Source organism: Bos indicus x Bos taurus, chromosome X (genome assembly GCF_003369695.1).
Source record: "Bos indicus x Bos taurus breed Angus x Brahman F1 hybrid chromosome X, Bos_hybrid_MaternalHap_v2.0, whole genome shotgun sequence".
Lineage (NCBI taxonomy): Eukaryota > Metazoa > Chordata > Mammalia > Artiodactyla > Bovidae > Bos > Bos indicus x Bos taurus.
Window position 1 is genome coordinate 42,824,143 of NC_040105.1, and position 17,396 is coordinate 42,841,538.

The 17,396-nt window shown below is 40.9% G+C and overlaps 1 protein-coding gene across 1 annotated transcript in view; it reads left to right on the forward strand.

Moving 5' to 3' along the window:
• MAOA (monoamine oxidase A) overlaps nucleotides 1-16,607 on the forward strand; it is an 83,721-nt gene extending 67,114 nt beyond the window's left edge. The window contains exons 10-15 of the mRNA XM_027533676.1: nucleotides 2,869-2,922; nucleotides 9,065-9,122; nucleotides 10,325-10,422; nucleotides 12,543-12,654; nucleotides 12,900-12,962; nucleotides 13,149-16,607. Coding sequence (XP_027389477.1) covers nucleotides 2,869-2,922; nucleotides 9,065-9,122; nucleotides 10,325-10,422; nucleotides 12,543-12,654; nucleotides 12,900-12,962; nucleotides 13,149-13,295 — 532 coding nt within the window. The 3' untranslated portion in view covers nucleotides 13,296-16,607. The remainder of the gene's footprint in view (nucleotides 1-2,868; nucleotides 2,923-9,064; nucleotides 9,123-10,324; nucleotides 10,423-12,542; nucleotides 12,655-12,899; nucleotides 12,963-13,148) is intronic.
• The last annotated feature ends 789 nt before the right edge of the window (nucleotides 16,608-17,396 follow it).

Consider the following 17,396-nt stretch of genomic DNA (forward strand, 5'->3'; position numbering starts at 1 on the left):
TACAGTTAGATCAAAGAGGTTATTTCATTTAGGACTTGAGATTTGACAGACAGAACCAACACTCACTGCCCTTTAGAAAAGGAACTGTGAAAAGCACCCAGGATCTAAAAGGCTTTCAGATAGATCATTTAATCTTCTATCAGCTGTTGGTGATTTTCACTGAAATACCACATACAATTGTTGCATACACCTAAAATTTAACTAAAATCATTAGTACTACGGCTTCCCAGGTGGTGCAGTGGTAAAGAACCTGCCTGCCAATGCAAGAGATGTGGGTTTGATCCCTGGGTCGGGAAGATCCCCTGGAGGAGGGTATGCAACCCACTCGTGTTCTTTCCAGAGGAGCCAGGTGAGCTACAGTCCACCAGGTTACAAAGAGTCAGACATGACTGAAGTGACTTAGCACCTAGCACCTACCAGCTGTTAAGCGTCTGTGTACAATGTGGGAGACCTGGGTTCAATGCCTGGGTCGGGAAGATCCCCTGGAGAAGGAAATGGCAATTCACTCCATTACTATTGCCTGGAAAATCCCATGGACTGAGAAGCCTGATAGGCTACAGTCCATGGGGTCGCAAAGAGTCGGACACCACTGACTTCCCTTTCACTTTCACCTTACCAGCAAGCCACAACATAAAGTGTTAGTTAAATCAAGCAAAATCATGACTATATCTCCCAGAGTTCAATGGTTCAAATTTCTTAAAGATTCCACAGCTTCCTCTGAAATACTGTTCTCTGGGTAAACACAAATGCATTTTATATCTTTGCTTCCCAGAATGGTCTCAAATAACAACTCTAAAGGAATGGCCAATCAAATTGAGGAACAGTTTAATTGGGGGAGAGGGAATTGAGGGAGAGGACAAAATTTCTGTGTTCATCCCTTGCATTTTCAGTCCTGATCTATTTGTCTTTGTCTAGAAAAATAACAAAAAAATACAATTTTAAAACTTTTCTTAAATGGAGAAATCACTCCATTCTCCTTTGGCTCATTTGGATTTTTTGGCAAGCTTTCTAATCATAGTATAGCTAAGGATTTCTTGTTACAATTCCATTCTTTAAAATATACAAGCAATTAATAATGGCATAATAAGTAGAATCTACTTGATCAAAGGGAAGCAGACAGATCATAACTGAGTTTTACTGAGTCACTGAATTTGAGAACTGTACTAGGCTGGTTTCCCAGGAAGTCAACTTGGAGGTGGAGATTTGGGTTTAGGAGGTTCATCAGGAATTGCTCTGTGGAGTGCTGCCTGGGCTTCCCAGGTGGCGCTAGTGGTAAAGAACCAGCCTGTCAATGCAGGAGATGCAAGAGATGCAGGTTCTATTCCTGGGTTGGGAAGATCCCCTGGAGAAGGGAATGTCAACCCACTCCAGTATTCTTGCCTGGAGAATTCCATGGACAGAGGAGCCTGACAGGCTACAGTTCATAGGGTCTCACAGAGTCAGATACGACTGAAGTGACTGAGCACATGGACACATACTACCTGTGGGGGAGGGAAGGAATCAGGATTGGGCAGAGGGAACGGTTGGGCTCCAGTGTTGTCCCAACAGAGGCCTCGAAGTAAGGATTGCCTTTCAGAGGTATCTGCACTGGGTGTCTGCATTGTGTGGTAGGCTTTGGTACCCATCGCACTCTGGCATTCATTCTGAGAAGGGATGGGACCTTTCACCAGGCAGTTCTCTGCTGCAGAGTATAATTGCTAGGGAGGGGTTTGGCTGTGAGCTGAGGGTAATGAGTGTTTGGTCCTGAAGAGGAATCTGGGTGGCCCACCATGGCATCCACTTCAGGCACTTCATTTATTTATTTTTTTGGCCATGCCTTTGGCATGTGGGATCTTAAATCCCTGACCAAGAATTGAACCCGTGCCCCCTGCAGTGGAAGCTCGAAGTCCTAACTTCTGGACCACCGGGGAATTCCCAACAAGCACTTTTTGATATTTGTTTTTCCAGCTTTTATCAAGTAACTTGACAGATGGCAACAGTCATTACCAGGCTCATCATTTAATGCAACATTAATTCATCTACATAGTCAATTTCCTACTGTATGCCAAGAACTGTACTGAACTTTGGCTATAAAATATTGAGTAGGTAGTGATATATTGTTTAGGAGCCCACCCCTGGCAGGGGTTTTGGACCCAGAAGCAGATGAGGACAGCTTGGCATTTGCTCTAGTATATGGAAATAATGGGAGAGTGTTGGGAGAGTAGTATTAGTGCTGAGTACAGTAAGTCCCCTACGTACAAACCTTCAAGTTGTGAACTTTCAAAGATACAAACGTGGGTGCCAGCCCCATATGCCAGCTGTTGTACTATACGCCTGCACTTTTCTAGGTACTGTACTGTAAGACTAAAAGTGTTTTTTTCTGTGTTTGTTTTTTATATATTATTTGTGTGAAAAATATTATAAGCCTGCTTCCCTTGTAGCTCAGTTGGTAAAGAATCTGCCTGCATTGCGAGAGACCCAGGTTCAATCCCTGGGTTGGGAAGATCTCCTGGAGAAGGAAATGGCAACCCACTCCAGTATCCTTGCCTGGAAAATCTCATGGACAGAGGACCCTGGTGGGCTGCAGTCCATGGGGTCGCAAAGAGTTGGGCACATCTGAGCGACTAACACTTACTTACTTATTATTATTATTAGATTTATTATTAGTAGTAGAGTATAGTACTATATAATCGATTGTGTTAGTTGGGTACCTAGGCTAACTATGTTGGACTTATGAAAAAATTGGATTTACAGATGCGTTCTTGGAATGGAACTTGCTTGTATTTAGGGTATTACTGTAGATATAGGCAAGAACACTTTAAAAAGAAGAGACAACTCTTAAGATAAACCACCGTCACCTAATCATTCAAACGTAATTTCTCTCCCCAGCTTCATCCTCGCTCGAAAAGCTGACCGCCTCGCTAAAGTGCATAAAGATATAAGGTAAGAATTTACATCTGAAACACGTAAAAGGTTAGCTTTTTATTGTGCTTGATGCACTAACAACAGTATAATAACATTATGAAAAATGCAATCATCTGTTAATCTCAAAATCCCAACAAATCAACCTTTTTGTATTTTGCTAGCCCCCTTTTGACTCATGCCTCCCACGTGCTTATATTAATTTAGTTTTACACCTCTGTTTGTTTTACAGGGGTTGAGAGGTAGGGTTTCTCAGTAAGATGGATGGAGAAAAATCATTTAAAAATGGTAGCTCTGAAAAAAGCTTAAGAGGCCAAGTCCCAATGACCTTTATTCCATCTCCAAGGTTCTCCAACATGTACTTTTTCTGAAAAGCAGATCCATACATAGGTGTTCAAACCTATTGCATGTTTGTCAGCAAGGTGATGTCTCTGCTTTTTAAAATACCATCTAGGTTTGTCATGACTTCCCTTCCAAGGTGCAAGCGTCTTTTAATTTCATGCCTGCAGTCACCATCCACAGTGATTTTGGAGTCCAAGAAAATAAAATCTGTCACTACTTCCACTTTTTCCCCTTCTATTTGTCATGAAGTGGTGGGACCAAATGCCATGGTCTTAGTTTTTTGAATGTTGAGTTTCAAGTCAGCTGTTTCACTCTCCTCTTTCACCCTCACCAAGAGGCTCTTTAGTTCCTCTTCATTTTCTGCCATTAGAGTGGTATCATCTGCATATCTCAGATTGTTGATGTTTCTCCTGGCAGTTTTGGTTCCAGCTTGGGATTCATCCAGTCCAGCATTTCGCATGATGTACTCTGCATATAAGTTAAATAAACAGGGTGACAGTACACAGCCTTATCATACTCCTTTCCCAATTTGGAACCAGTCCATTGTTCCATGTCTGGTTCTAATTGTTGCTTCTTGTCCTACACACAGGTTTCTCAGGAGACAGGTAAGGTGGTCTGATATTCCCATCTCTTTAAGAATTTTCCACAGTTTGTTGTGATCCACACAGTCAAAGGCTTTAGTGGAGTCAATGAAGCAGATGTTCTTCTGGAATTCCCTTGCTTTCTCTATGATCTAGCAGATGTTGGCAATTTGCCCTGCCTTTTCTAAATCCAGCTTGTACATCTGGAAATTCTCAGTTCATGTACTGCTGAAGACTAGCTTGAAGGATTTTGAGCATAACCTTAGTAGCAAGTGAAATGAGTGTAATTGTATGGTAGTTTGAACATTCTTTGGCATTACCCTTCTTTAGGATTGCAATGAAAAATGACTTTTTCCAGGCCTGTGGTCACTGCTGTTTTCCAAATTTGCTGGCATATTGAGTGCAGCACTTTCACAGCATCATCTTTTAGGATTTGAAATAGCTCAGCTGGAATTCCATCACCTCCACTAGCTTTGTTCATAGAAATGCTTCCTAAGGCCCACTTGACTTCACACTCCAGGATGTCTGGCTCTAGTTGAGTGACCACATCATCATGGTTATCTGGGCCATTAAGGCCTTTTTTGTATAATTCTTCTGTGTATTCTTACCACCTATTCTTAATCTCTTCTGCTTCAGTTAGGTCCTTACCATTTCTGTCCTTTATCATGCCCATCCTTGCATGAAATGTTCCCTTGGTGTCTCCAGTTTTCTTGAAGAGATACCTAGTCTTTCCCATTCTGTTGTTTTCCTCTATTTTTGCATTGTTCGTTTAAGAAGACCTTATCTCTCCTTGTTATTCTCTGGAACTCTGCATTCAGTTGGGTATATCTTTCCCTTTCTCACTTGCCTTTCACTTTTCTTTTTCCTCAGCTATTTGTAAAGCCTCCAGAGACAACCACTTTGCCTTCTTGCATTTATTTTTCTTGGGGGTGCCTTTGGTTACTGCCTCCTGTCCAATGTTAACAAACTTCTCTCCATAGTTGTTCAGGCACTTTCTCTACCAGATCTAATCCCTTGAATCTATTCATAACCTCCATTGTATAATCATAAGGGATTTGATTTAGATCATACCTGAATGGCCTTGTGGTTTTTCATAGTTTATTCAATTTAAGTCTGAATTTTGCCCCTTATAGAGCTCGTGATCTGAGCCATAGTCAGATCTGGTCTTGTTTTTGCTGACTGTATAGAGTTTCTCCATCTCTGGCTGCAAAGAATATAATCAATCTGATTACATCTGGTGATATCCATGCATAGAGTCATCTCTTGTATTGGTGGAAAAGGGTGTTTTCTATAACCAGTGTGTTCTCTTGACAAAACTGTTAGCCTTTGCCCTGCTTCATTTTGTACTCCAAAGGCCTGTTACTCCAGGTATCTCTTGACTTCCTACTTTTGCATTCCAACCCCCACATGATGAAAAGGACATCTTTTTTTGGTGTTAGTTCTAGAAGGTCATGTAGGTCTTCATGGAACTATTCCTCTTTCAGCATTACTGCTTGGGTCATAGACTTACTGTGATTAGATTACTGTGATGTTGAATGGTTTGCCTTGGAAACGAACTAAGATCATTCTGTCGTTTTTGAGATTGCACTCAAGTACTGCATTTCAGACTCTTTTGTTGACTATGAGGGCTACTCCATTTCTTTGAAGGGATTCTTGCCCACAGTAGTTGATATGATGGTCATCTGAATTAAATTCGCCCATTCCTGTCCATTTTAGTTCACTGATTCCTAAGATGTTGATGTTCACTCTTGCCATCTCCTGCTTGACCACATCCAATTTACCTTGATTCATGGACCTAACATTCCAGGTTCCTGTGCAATATTGTTCTTTACAGCATTGGACTTTAGTTTCACCACCAGATACATCCACAACTGAGCATCATTTCTGCTTTGTCCCAGCTTCTTCTTTCATTCTTTCTGGAGATACTAGTAACTGCCCTCTACTCTTCCCCAGTAGCATATTAGACACCTTCCAACCTGGGGGTGCTCATCTTCTGGTGTCATATCTTTCTGCCTTTTCATAATATTCATGGGGTTCTCACAGTCAAAATACTGGAGTGGTTTGCCATTCCCTCCTCCAGTGGACCACATTGTCTCAAAACTCTTCACTATGACCCTTCCATCTTGGGTGGCCCTGCATGATATGGCTCATAGCTTCATTGAGTTATGCAAACCCTTTCATTACGACAGGGATAACCCTAAATCCTTTGTTAGCTTTTGAAGAGGGTGTGCGTGCAAATATATACTTCTCTCTGCATTTGATTTAAAAATGAAGCAGCAAATCAACTAGCAGACCTTGCTTTGAGAGTTACTTTGATGACTTTGCAAGTTAGGGAAAGGCCGCAGACGTTCCCACAATTGCACATGGGTTTGTTTATTTGAGCAACCATGAGATTTGATGTCAGGAAAGGGGAACTATTTTAGTGTCTGCCTACTCACTCAATAGAGGAAGAAGTTGGGGGTCTGGCGATGGGGAATGATTTGTTCAAGGCTCCATAGCCAGCTTGTGACAAAGTCACGAATAGCATCTAATGTGTATTTTTTTTCATTATGTCATACTAAGCTTGACATTTTCTTTTGGATTTCCTGCCTTCCCTCCTTATTAATAGTAAAATAAATACCAGCCTGGATGTAGACATTTGGTTTTGATTCCACATAGTGGCTAAACTTCTCAAAAGTTTTTATAAGGCAAAACCACTTGGAATTCTGAATGTCATTGACTCAAGTAATAGTTCCCAGAACAAACTACGTCAACATTTCCCAAAGGATGTTTGGAAAATATATTTTTTCTGAGGCTGATAGATTTTGATTTGGTAGGTTAGGGGTGGGGCCTGAGTATTTGCATATTTTAACAAGCCTTTTGAGTAATTATGATGAGCAGCCAGGTTTAGAAACCAGTACGTATATCCAACTTGCACAATGACTTCTTTTGTACATCATTTAAAGTATGTTCTGTTATTTTTAGAGCCTAGCTAAGCAACCAGTGCATTGTTGTACCATCCTTATCTTATATAACTTTTCTAAAAATTTTTATATTAATGGGAGGAAGGGATAGAGAAGATAATTTCCTATGTGTTCATTAGAACTCATCATTGACTCATTTAATAATGTGAAATACAGTCAATAATGACAAATTTCTATGATAACTGGTTTACTGTTCTTGAATGAAAAGTTAACTATAGAGTAGTTTGATTACATTTTAGAGTTCACTCTGTTTTAACAAAGATGTTATTACATGTACCTAAAGTAAATGAAGCATTGTTAAGTTTTCAGGATAACAATTGTCAATATTTTTGTTTTCTTATTGACTCAAAATATCAGAATTATTTCTTGTAACACTCTTGTGAAGTAGGTAAGAATTGGTCATATCATAGAGTAGAAAAGAGGGTACCACACTGGACTGAGGATGGATTTTGATTCAGTAAATTTTTATTGAGCACTTACTACAGGTGGGATGCTCAGGAGAGTATACCCTTGACCCTGCCATTAATGAGCTGAGTGATGTTGAGCTAGTCTCTTGAGCACACTGAGCCTCAGTCTCTTCATGTCTGAAATGAATGGCTTGGATTACACAGAGAGAGACAGACAGGTACACAGTAGTCTTGAGACTTCTTCCAGTTCTGCCTTTCCTTTGTCATTATTGAGCTGTAGTATGAACAGCTCCTTGAAGGACAGTGAATCTTGCCTGCCTGTACTGGAACTTAAATAGCTATCTCATGATGTGTGACATCACCTCAGAAGTGGCATTTGTCTCTCCCTTAAAACCTTCCATGGTAAAGTGGTATTGGTAAACAGCATCTATCATTCCGCCTCCTTCTCTTGATTTACTACTATAGCCACGGGATGGAAACTCTAGGAGTTGTATAAATCATGTAAGTGTGAGCCTTCAGGTAAATGTATAAAGTTACACTTTGTCCAACATTATTCAGAGACATTGGGAACACCTGTGAAATTGGGAACACTTGTTTTCTATTGTAACTGGCAACATGAAATTGGCATCTTTTAAAATTTATTTCTAATAACTATAACCTTCCCTTACCTCCTTCCTTCCCCCCAATATTTTTTTTTACCATTTGTCTCTTTAGCTTTTAATGCTTATCTTACAGATTTGAATTAAACCCTTTATGACATTTTTAGCAATTTTTTCCAGTCATTTATTAGTGTATAAGAAAGTATCTTGAAGCACTTTCAATATTTAACCTATATAAAGACTAAAAAAGATAAATACCTAACGTGTATAACTGGATCAGTGTTAACCTGTTTAAACAATTTCTAAAACAGACCTATTCATTTCTAAAATGGGTAATTTTAGTAAATTAGAGCTTTTAAACTTTACCAAGAGTGATTGTGAGTTTAAAATGTATCTGTTTCAAGAAGTGCTTAGATAGGGAATTCTCTGGCAGTCCAGTGGTTAGGACTCAATGCTTTAACTTCTGGTTCAGTCCCTGGTTGGGGAACTAAGATCCTGCAGGTCAAATGGCATGGCCAAATAAAAATAAATTAATGGTAATCTTTTTTTAAAAGAAGTGCTTAGATGAATAAAACTACTGATTTTTAAGATACAGTATGTGCCATGTTCTGTGCTGGTCATTTGCACAATGAATTATGAGGGTGGTCAGAGACTGTTTTAAGGTAATATCACATAACACATCATGCCCACTGCTCCTCCATGCCCTTAGGACCCAGTACTGTGTCCACAGACCATTCTGACAAGTGACAGATTACTACCCTGGAATGACCATAGGCCTCTCCTAGTATAGCATGTGTTATGTTATATTTAAAAGATTAAATGAGCTTTATATGTTGGTAGATATTTAAAACATAAACATAGGATAGTTAAAAGACACATCATACTTACTATAGACTTATAAAAGGGATTTAGAATTTTGCATATTTCCAAATAGTAACTTAGAATCAATTCCTAAAACTGAATTTAATTCAATCTCATTTTCTCCATTTTAATCTTGAAAAGATATGGTAGTAGGTAGTGGAAGAGGCAAAAATGTAAAAGAGAACAGTTGGTTGAATCTTCAAAGCACATAACTGTGTCAGGAAAAAGAGGGTTAATTTGAGGGCAGAGATTCAAGGAACTGGTCATTCAGTGTAGTGACTGAAGGCCATTGATTTTAATTTTTCACTTAATAAATCTGGTTCATTGCAAGAACCCTGGAACTCACTGTGTTTATTCCATACTCATCAGTCATTACTTCCTTCACATTCTTTGGTTCTTTTTTTTTATAGGAAAAGAAAAATCTGTGAACTGTACGCCAAAGTGCTAGGATCTCAAGAAGCTTTACATGTAAGAAATCCCCATCTTTAATCCCTAGCAGGTTCTGCTCTGTTTGCTCTGAGTGGTAAAGCAAAGCAGATTCTGGTTTCCTGACAGTCTTATGAAGAGAGTATAAAGGGATATGCTTACTGGAGGATTAACTTCAGCAGTCACAAAGGGCCATTAAAATGCTGCTGTCGGTGCATGCAATTTCTGATGCAGCAGTTCCTTGGGCTGTTTAAATGCTCGCTGGATAACTGGCAGCCAGGAGTAATGAGAGGCAGAAGCTGCAGGTATTATCTCCAGGGTGACTGAGATCAGTCCCTGGAACAGAGGCCCTGCCCTCTTGTCAGCGTCAACTGATCACTGCCAAATAAAATCCCAGCTATATCATTATTTGTTGATGCAGACACAGTAGTATATACTTGATAAGATAGACTGAATCTGGACTCTCTGCCCAGGTCAAAGTCATACTAATTTGTTTTTCCATCTGCAGACTCAATTTATACTTCATTTAGGAATTTCGGTGCTCTCAATCTACCACTGAAAGCAATTAAGAGGATGAAATTATTTTTAAAGACCCTAGCAGAGAGCGGGGGGCTCTTCCAGGGGATTTTCTCTGAACTGTTGGAAGACTAAACTTGCAGAATGTGTTAGGGAAATCAGAGAAGGTCCTCTCACGTCCCTTGGGAAATATTTTTCATCTTTAAGTGTCCTCTTTTTAATAGTATTCCCATCATTCACATTTCCAGCTGAGAGAAGTGGTTCTGAAAAAAGCCTTTTTCTTAGACACTATGCTTTCCTTCTACTTTCTCCCTTCTACCCCCCACCCCTTTTTTAGCAGTAATGCCCTGGTAGATAGGGAAGTAAGGTCTGTTATTTAAAGAATGCAGAGATTTGAGCAAACCCTTCCAGAACCTGATTGTTGATAGAGTCTTAAAGACTTCAAAATCCACATAGAGATACCCTCTTTTCCAGATATTGGGATACTTCCTGTCTCTCCTAGGCAAGAGGTTGAGAAAGTCAAAGTGTATGTGTTTTGTCTGTTGGTACCTCACAAAAGGCCATTACTTGGTACTGTCATGTTTCCCCTTAAGTTAGAAAAACAGGACTACTTTAAAAAAATAAACTTTAAACGTTTTGTTACAGTAAAGCACATAAGAGCCTTAATTGTTGACTGGCAGCATTTCAGCTTTGTCTTCCCTTTGAAATTTTCTCCCCCTGAACTGCAGCCAGTGCACTATGAAGAGAAGAACTGGTGTCAGGAGCAGTACTCCGGAGGCTGCTACACTGCCTACTTCCCCCCGGGGATCATGACTCAATACGGAAGGTACTACCCAAACACTGTACCAATGGATACAAGACGTGTGCCAAGCTTAAAGCTAGATAAGCCAAGCTCAGTGGGGATTTTAGAAACAGGAATCAGCATTCCTATATGTAATGTCCCAGATAGTTTGTATTCTCTAGGTGTCCATAGGAAAAGAAGTATGTCCATATGTAGAACAGTGCCTGGCAGCACATAGAACAATTGCAGAGCACTGGTGAGGAATTCAGGAGTCACTGGTACACGTGAGAATCCTGCAAGCTGCAGTGTCCTCCAAGGAGCCTTCTTGAGCTCAACTAAACATTTAGTCTTGCACGACTACCCTAGGCTCCTGGGCACCAATCTACAGAAAAGGACATGGGCTAAAGATGTCTTGCCAGCAGAGCAGCATCAGACATCATGGGGAAGCATCTCACTGTGTACGGCTAAGGTGTGAGCAGTTGACGTGCGCACAAGATGGGAAAATTCACCTTAGCTTAGAAACCCCTTAGCTCACAGGAGCCTTTGTGTCTTAAAACAGCCTCATAGGCAGTATCTAGGATCTCCACAAAGGATATGCCCAGTTACAAGAGGCAGCATGCTCAAGAAAGCCCAAACATTTCCCAGATATTTAGACTCTTTCCAGATATTTGCAATTTATGAGTTTTCCCAGCCTAGATACAAGTTACCAGTGAGGGGGTGGAGGACAACCATTTTTACCATAAGCAGCAGTTGCCTGGTAACATATATGGCCTCATGCCTTCATCAGGTTTCTAGAGAAACAGACCTAAAATGTTAACTCAAGGTCATGTGTGTCCACAGAGAAGGAATAAGGGTTTGTTAATAATCCTTTCCTTATATGAGCTTTTCATTTGTTTTTCTTAATTGAATTATTAATTACGCAATGATTTGAGTTCAATAGACATGTGTAGTATTTCAGTGAAAGTCATCAATATCTGATGCAAGATTAAACGGTTCATGGGGAACCCTATTTAGATCTTGGGTGCTTTTTACAATTCCTTTTCCAAAGGGCAGTTAGTGTTGGCTATTTCTGTCAAATCTCAAGCCGAGAATGAATAGCCTTTGTTAGTGATAACAGTATTGATGAACTGGAGTGGTTCTGGAATCAAAGTAGAAGTCTAGGAGATGGGACTAGGATCAGGGATAGATGAAGCCAAGGATTCCTGAGTTGGAAAAAGGCGTGACGGCAGGTTGAGGTGAAGTCCTTTGGGGTGGAGGTACACGGTTTAGGAGATTTCATGCAAGTGGCTGTAAGAATCAAAGCCAACAAGGTAGGAGGGGACAGTGGCTCATTCAGCCCAGCCTTTCCGTGGTTCTTTTCACCAAGACCTCTCTGTAAGAGAAAGCCCATTTCACTACCCTCAGCCAGTCTCTGGATACATCCATAGAAGCTAATTGTACAGAGGTTTGTTTGTTTGTTTGTTTGTTTTTAATTGTAGTTGATTTACTGTGTTGTGTTAATTTCTTCCATACAGGAAAGTGACTCAGTTATGCATTTTACATATTCTTTTTTATATTTGTTTCCAGTATGGTTTATCCCAGGACATTGAGTATAGCTCCCTGAGCTATACAATAGGGCCTTGTTGTCCATCCATTCTATATGTAACAGTTTGCATCTACTAACCCCAAACTCCCAGAGGTTGTTTTTGAAGAAGATAGACACATAATCCTTTGGATCTCTCCTTTGCTAGAAATGAGTTCCTCTTCCTGTCTTCCCACTCACCACCATTGTTCTTCCCGGCAGTCAGATGAGATCTCATGAAGAACACACCCCTTACTGTAGGTAGCAGAATGGACTGCAAATAGGAAACATGCAGCAAATGAATCTGAGTGTGGACTTAATGTATGTTCTTACATTTTAATTCTAGCTAGCTAGAAAAAGGTCTCATTATCTTTAGCGATTGATGATCTCATATCCTGATTCTCTCTGGCTTGAAAGCTCAGATCCTTTGGTGCAGACCCAGGAAACAAGGAGGAGCCTTTCACCTTTGGCTGAGTTGCATAGGAGTTTTGGAAACAATTTGGGCTTCCTTGTCTTCTGTGGGGTTTTAGGTGAGGGCCACGATTAGCTCATTTACCCTCAGCGCCTTCCCAGGTAACTGTGTGACCTCTCTGTTCCCTTGAAGGGTTATTCGCCAACCTGTAGGCAGGATTTACTTTGCTGGCACGGAAACTGCCACACAATGGAGCGGTTATATGGAAGGAGCAGTAGAGGCTGGTGAACGGGCAGCTAGAGAGGTAAGACAGGAAGCCGAATGGCTGGCTCTCCCTCTTGAGTCCACTGACGTAGTTGTCATCTGGTCTTTCCAGATCGTGCCACTGATCATCTATCTATTAATAGATGTCCACTTCTCTGCCCCTCACTCCACTCATGAGGCTCATCTGTGGCCAGCAGGGCCTTGAATCTGTCGAAAGTACAGAACCTCATAATACCATGGCCACTTTCTTTCAGGTCTTTTCTTTTTCTTTTTTGTTTCTTTCAGGTTTTGAATGCTTTGGGGAAGCTGTCTGCCAAAGATATCTGGATCCAAGAACCTGAAGCTGAAGTAAGTTTGGTAGCTCCATCTCTATAGACCAGGAATCGCATATAAAAATCTCAACTTCTAGCCTCTGATGTCTTTGTAGATGCCACTCTCCAGGGAAGATCCAGATACTGATTTTACAGATATATTTTACCACTCCTTATTCCTGCAAGAGTTTTTTTTGCTAACGATCTATGTTCATTCATCCAGGATGTTCCAGCTGTAGAGATCACCCTCAGCTTCTGGGAGAGAAACCTGCCTTCCGTATCAGGCCTGCTGAAGATTGTTGGGTTTTCCACATCAATAACTGCCCTGTGGTTTGTGATGTACAGATTCAGGCTGCTAAGCCGATCCTGAAGTTTTGGCTTCATGCTTTTTGCTTATCCTTCCCCGGTATCATCAAAAGCAAATTGCTGACCCGTAGAACAGCCGTGCAATCAGATCATCTTTAAGTGAACTGATTTAACCCCTCAGTTTAATCTCAGTGTATGACCTCCTTAATTTCCAGAAGATCAAGCTCCATCTTGTGATTTGTCTGTAGACCAGCTCGTGTTGATTGGTAGAAAAATAACCTGTGATCAATTTCTTAACATCAAGAAGTTAAAGTTGACATGCTCATGAGAAACAGTTTCTGTGTCCTATTTTTCTCCCCTTTAACATAAAATACCTGATGATCACAGGAATGAAGCATTTAACTTTCTCTCTGTAGAGGTTGAGTAGATTAAAGCCCAGCCTGTGACTGTCCTTCGAAGTTCTTAGCAAAGGATAAAGTGTAGGCCCAGAGACTCGAAACTTCCTGGGTGAGCAGCCCCCACTTTGGATAAGGGAAAGCAGTGGAGGTAGAGTTCAGGCCCTCAGACCACAACATCTTGTGGGCTGCTGTCTCAGGGATCTCCTGACCACTTCTAATTCCTGTGAAGTTTCTAGACACTGGTAGCTCAGACCACAAAGAATCTGCCTGCAATGTAGGAGACCCAGGTTTGATCCCTGGGTCAGGAAGATCCCCTTGAGGAGAGCATGGCAATCTACTCTAGTATTCTTGCCTGGAGAATTCCATGAACAGAGGAGCCTGGCAGGCTACAGTCCATGGGGTCATAAAGAGTTGGACACAACTGAGCTACTAACACTAAAACTAAACTAAACTTCTAGACATCTAGTCTTCGTGATAGTTTGTTTGCATTTTTCCCCTTTTTCTTAAAGAGGACAGTGTTTACCAAGGGATGTTTAAATTGATTTGCTGTGACTGGTATGTAGCTCCCTAGATGAGCAAAATAGTAGCCAGACTGTCCCCCAGGAGAGCTCCCTGTTTCGCTCCTCGTGAGACCAACTACAGTAGGCTTCTTCGCATCCTCCTGGAAGGTGGCTAGACATTACTTGGCCCATTGTCCTTGATAACATTCTGCCAATTCCAAGGAAGCAGTATTTTCCTTTCTTCGGGTAGACCCTTCTGAAGGCCCCTAGTGGCAGATATTTTTTTCTTTTCTTTTTTCTACAGCCATAATAAAATCAGGCAGATCTGTTAACTATGTTTTTACATGGTTTGTTATTGTTGTTTACTGGGTCAGTCATGTCTGACTCTTTGTGACCCCATGAACTGTAGCCCACTAGGCTCCTCTGTCCATGGGATTTTCCAGGCAAGAATACTGGAGTGGGTTGCCGTTTCCTTCTCCAGGGGATATTTCTGACCCAGGGATCAAACCTCTGTCTCCTGCATTGCAGGCAGATTCTTTACCACTGTGCCACCAGGGAAGCACTTCCACATGGTTACCTTTGAGTAATACCACCATGCCAGTTTCTCTCAAATAAGTACTGAAATGCACATGACAAATTTCTGATTGTTATTTCATGAGACTAATCAAGCACAGAAAGGAAATTAGGGCTCTTGTTATAACCTCACTTGTTTTCATTATTAAGATTTATAAAAGACATGAAATTGAATGATTTTATATATGAAGACTAAGTTTATCTTAGGAGAAATGTGAGTTCAGAACAGTACTCGCCTCTTATCTTTCCCATTTTAAAAACTGTCGGGGGAGTTCCCTGGCGGTCCAGAGGTTAAGACTCTGTGCTTTCACCACCAGGTCCAGGGTTTGATCCCTGGTTGGGGAACTAAGATCCTGCAAGCTGCCCCATGTGGCAAACAAACAAACAAACAAAAAAAAACTGTCAGATTTTTTAAAAAACCCAAAAGTTTCAGCCATAAAGTGTATACACACACACACACACATATATGAAAATCAGCACAGATGTGATCAAATAAAGCAGTCGAGAAGATTCAGAAGATTCTGTGGACTCAGCTACCCAGGTGGTAGATACCCAGTAATATTCTGCATCATTGATGAATGAGGCATTTCATTTTAAATGAAGTTTCTAGCTAGCTGAAGCTTGTTCTTTGTGTGCAAAAATATTTAAATCAACTAAAATTTTGATGGAGTCACTTCCACACATTTAGTACATAAGCTAGATTCAGATTCCTTTTTTAGAATTAATCCTGTCAACCGTTCTGTCTCTGGATTATTTTATACTTTTATAATAGAGTATGCCATTTGTAATAGAGTGATACCATTTTTAATAGAGTGATACCATCGTCTTTGCCCCTGTACTAAATGCCGCACAGTTGTTTCAAAGCTGAAGAGTCTACTGCTGCTTCTATCTTCTCCCATATTCGGTATTCATGTCACATCCTTATTTCTATTATCTCCCAGTAACTCTTAATCTAATCTGCTGTCTATTTTTTTATTGAATGGGAATTAAAGATTGCCAGAGGAACCAACCCAAGTTTATTACATAATTAACCTTATTGTAAATCCAAAATTACATCCTGAGAGCAAAGAGCAGGATTTTCTGCCAGTCTATACCTTGCAATTGAAAAGCATTTTAGCTAAGTTGAGAGTTTTGGTATTGTCTTGGATATGCCCTAATATGTAAGAACTTGCTGCATTTTATACCAAAGTGCTTTGAGAAATCACATCCCTGATCTATTTCAGTTATTTCTGTTTGCTTACTGATTAACTTGGTTCTGACACACCTCTGGGGAAATGCTGACAAATTTAACTGACAACAGTTTTAACAGTCATCAAGTTGTTAACATAGTTAACATGTCTCACATGTCGAAGGACTCCCAGAATGTGGGATTTACCCTCTTCTCAAACTTTTTAGCGAACCCTTTAATTCATCCGAATTAGATCAACCCTGTTAAGCTACAGATTATTAAAAATGAATGCCAGCCCAGGTGGTGCCTATGGGTGAAATGGCAGCTGAGAACTTTCCCACATACATGAGGTGATCCAATCCCGAGATGCAACAGGTCTTCTCTTCCACCTGCTCTCAAGTCAGTTTAAGCCGCTGATCAAGCCTGGCCCTGTTCAGTCACCTGCTTCACAGTTCGGAAGGCTGTCAGCCTCACTCAATAGTAAGGTTAAGAATGAGATTTGAAAAGTTAACCTTCTTTTCACAGCTTTTAAATAAGGATGTATATCAGCCTGAAGATGCAGTATTGAAGGATTGTGAACCATGTTTAGTCTGTGAACTTGGTGCCTACTGTTCTGTCTGAAATGTGCCCCAGTGCTATACGTGGGAGTACACATGTATGTATTGACACTGCAGTACGGTTTTGCCTTTCTGGTATTGTTTTGTTTGTTAATAAAGTGCACTATCACCTCTGATTCAGACCTGGCTCCTCTATTTAGGTGATGGCTTGAACGTTAAATGGCTTCTTATAGCAGGAGGTTACAGTGAAGTGTTGTCCATGAAGGATGAGCTTAAAAAGCCACCTGGTATGGACTCCAAATTCCCAAAGTTCAGTTTGAGTTGGATTTTTTCAAGGTTTCCTGGAAGCTGATTAAACACAAGAATATTATCTGCCCAACTGGGCCACAAAAGATGTAGAGTTTGATCAGAGCTTTTTCACTTAATTAGCTTATGATTCCTTGAACAAATGCCTTGGTTCTCTGCCTCAGTCTCCCCATCTGGAAAAGGGTGGGTTGACCTTGATGGTTCTCAAGGATTCTTTTTGTGTCAGCATTATGTCATTTATGCATTTGTTGCCAGAATTCTGTGCTTGCCTATCTATATGGCAGGACGAGTCACTCAGCCTTTCTGTATCTCAGTTCACTCCTTGACTTAAGTTAGGTTTTCTAGAAACAGACTCTGAGATGTAGAGTCAGGGCAGAAAGTTAATTGGGGATGACTCTCAGGAAATACACATAAGGGGGTGAGAAAGGCAGGATTGGGCAGGAGTTGACCCACAAAGCAGTTGCAGCCAGGGCCTCAGCAGATCTTAAGAGGGAGCTGAAAGGGCCCTTGAGAATCATCCCCCATTGAGGCAAGGGGGTCTGGCTTCTGTATCCCTTCACTGGCTTCCCTCTGGAGTCTTCCCAGGTGACTCAGCGGTAAAGAATCCACCTGCTAAGCAAGAGACGCAGGTTCAGTCCCTGGGTCAGGAAGATCCCCTGGTGA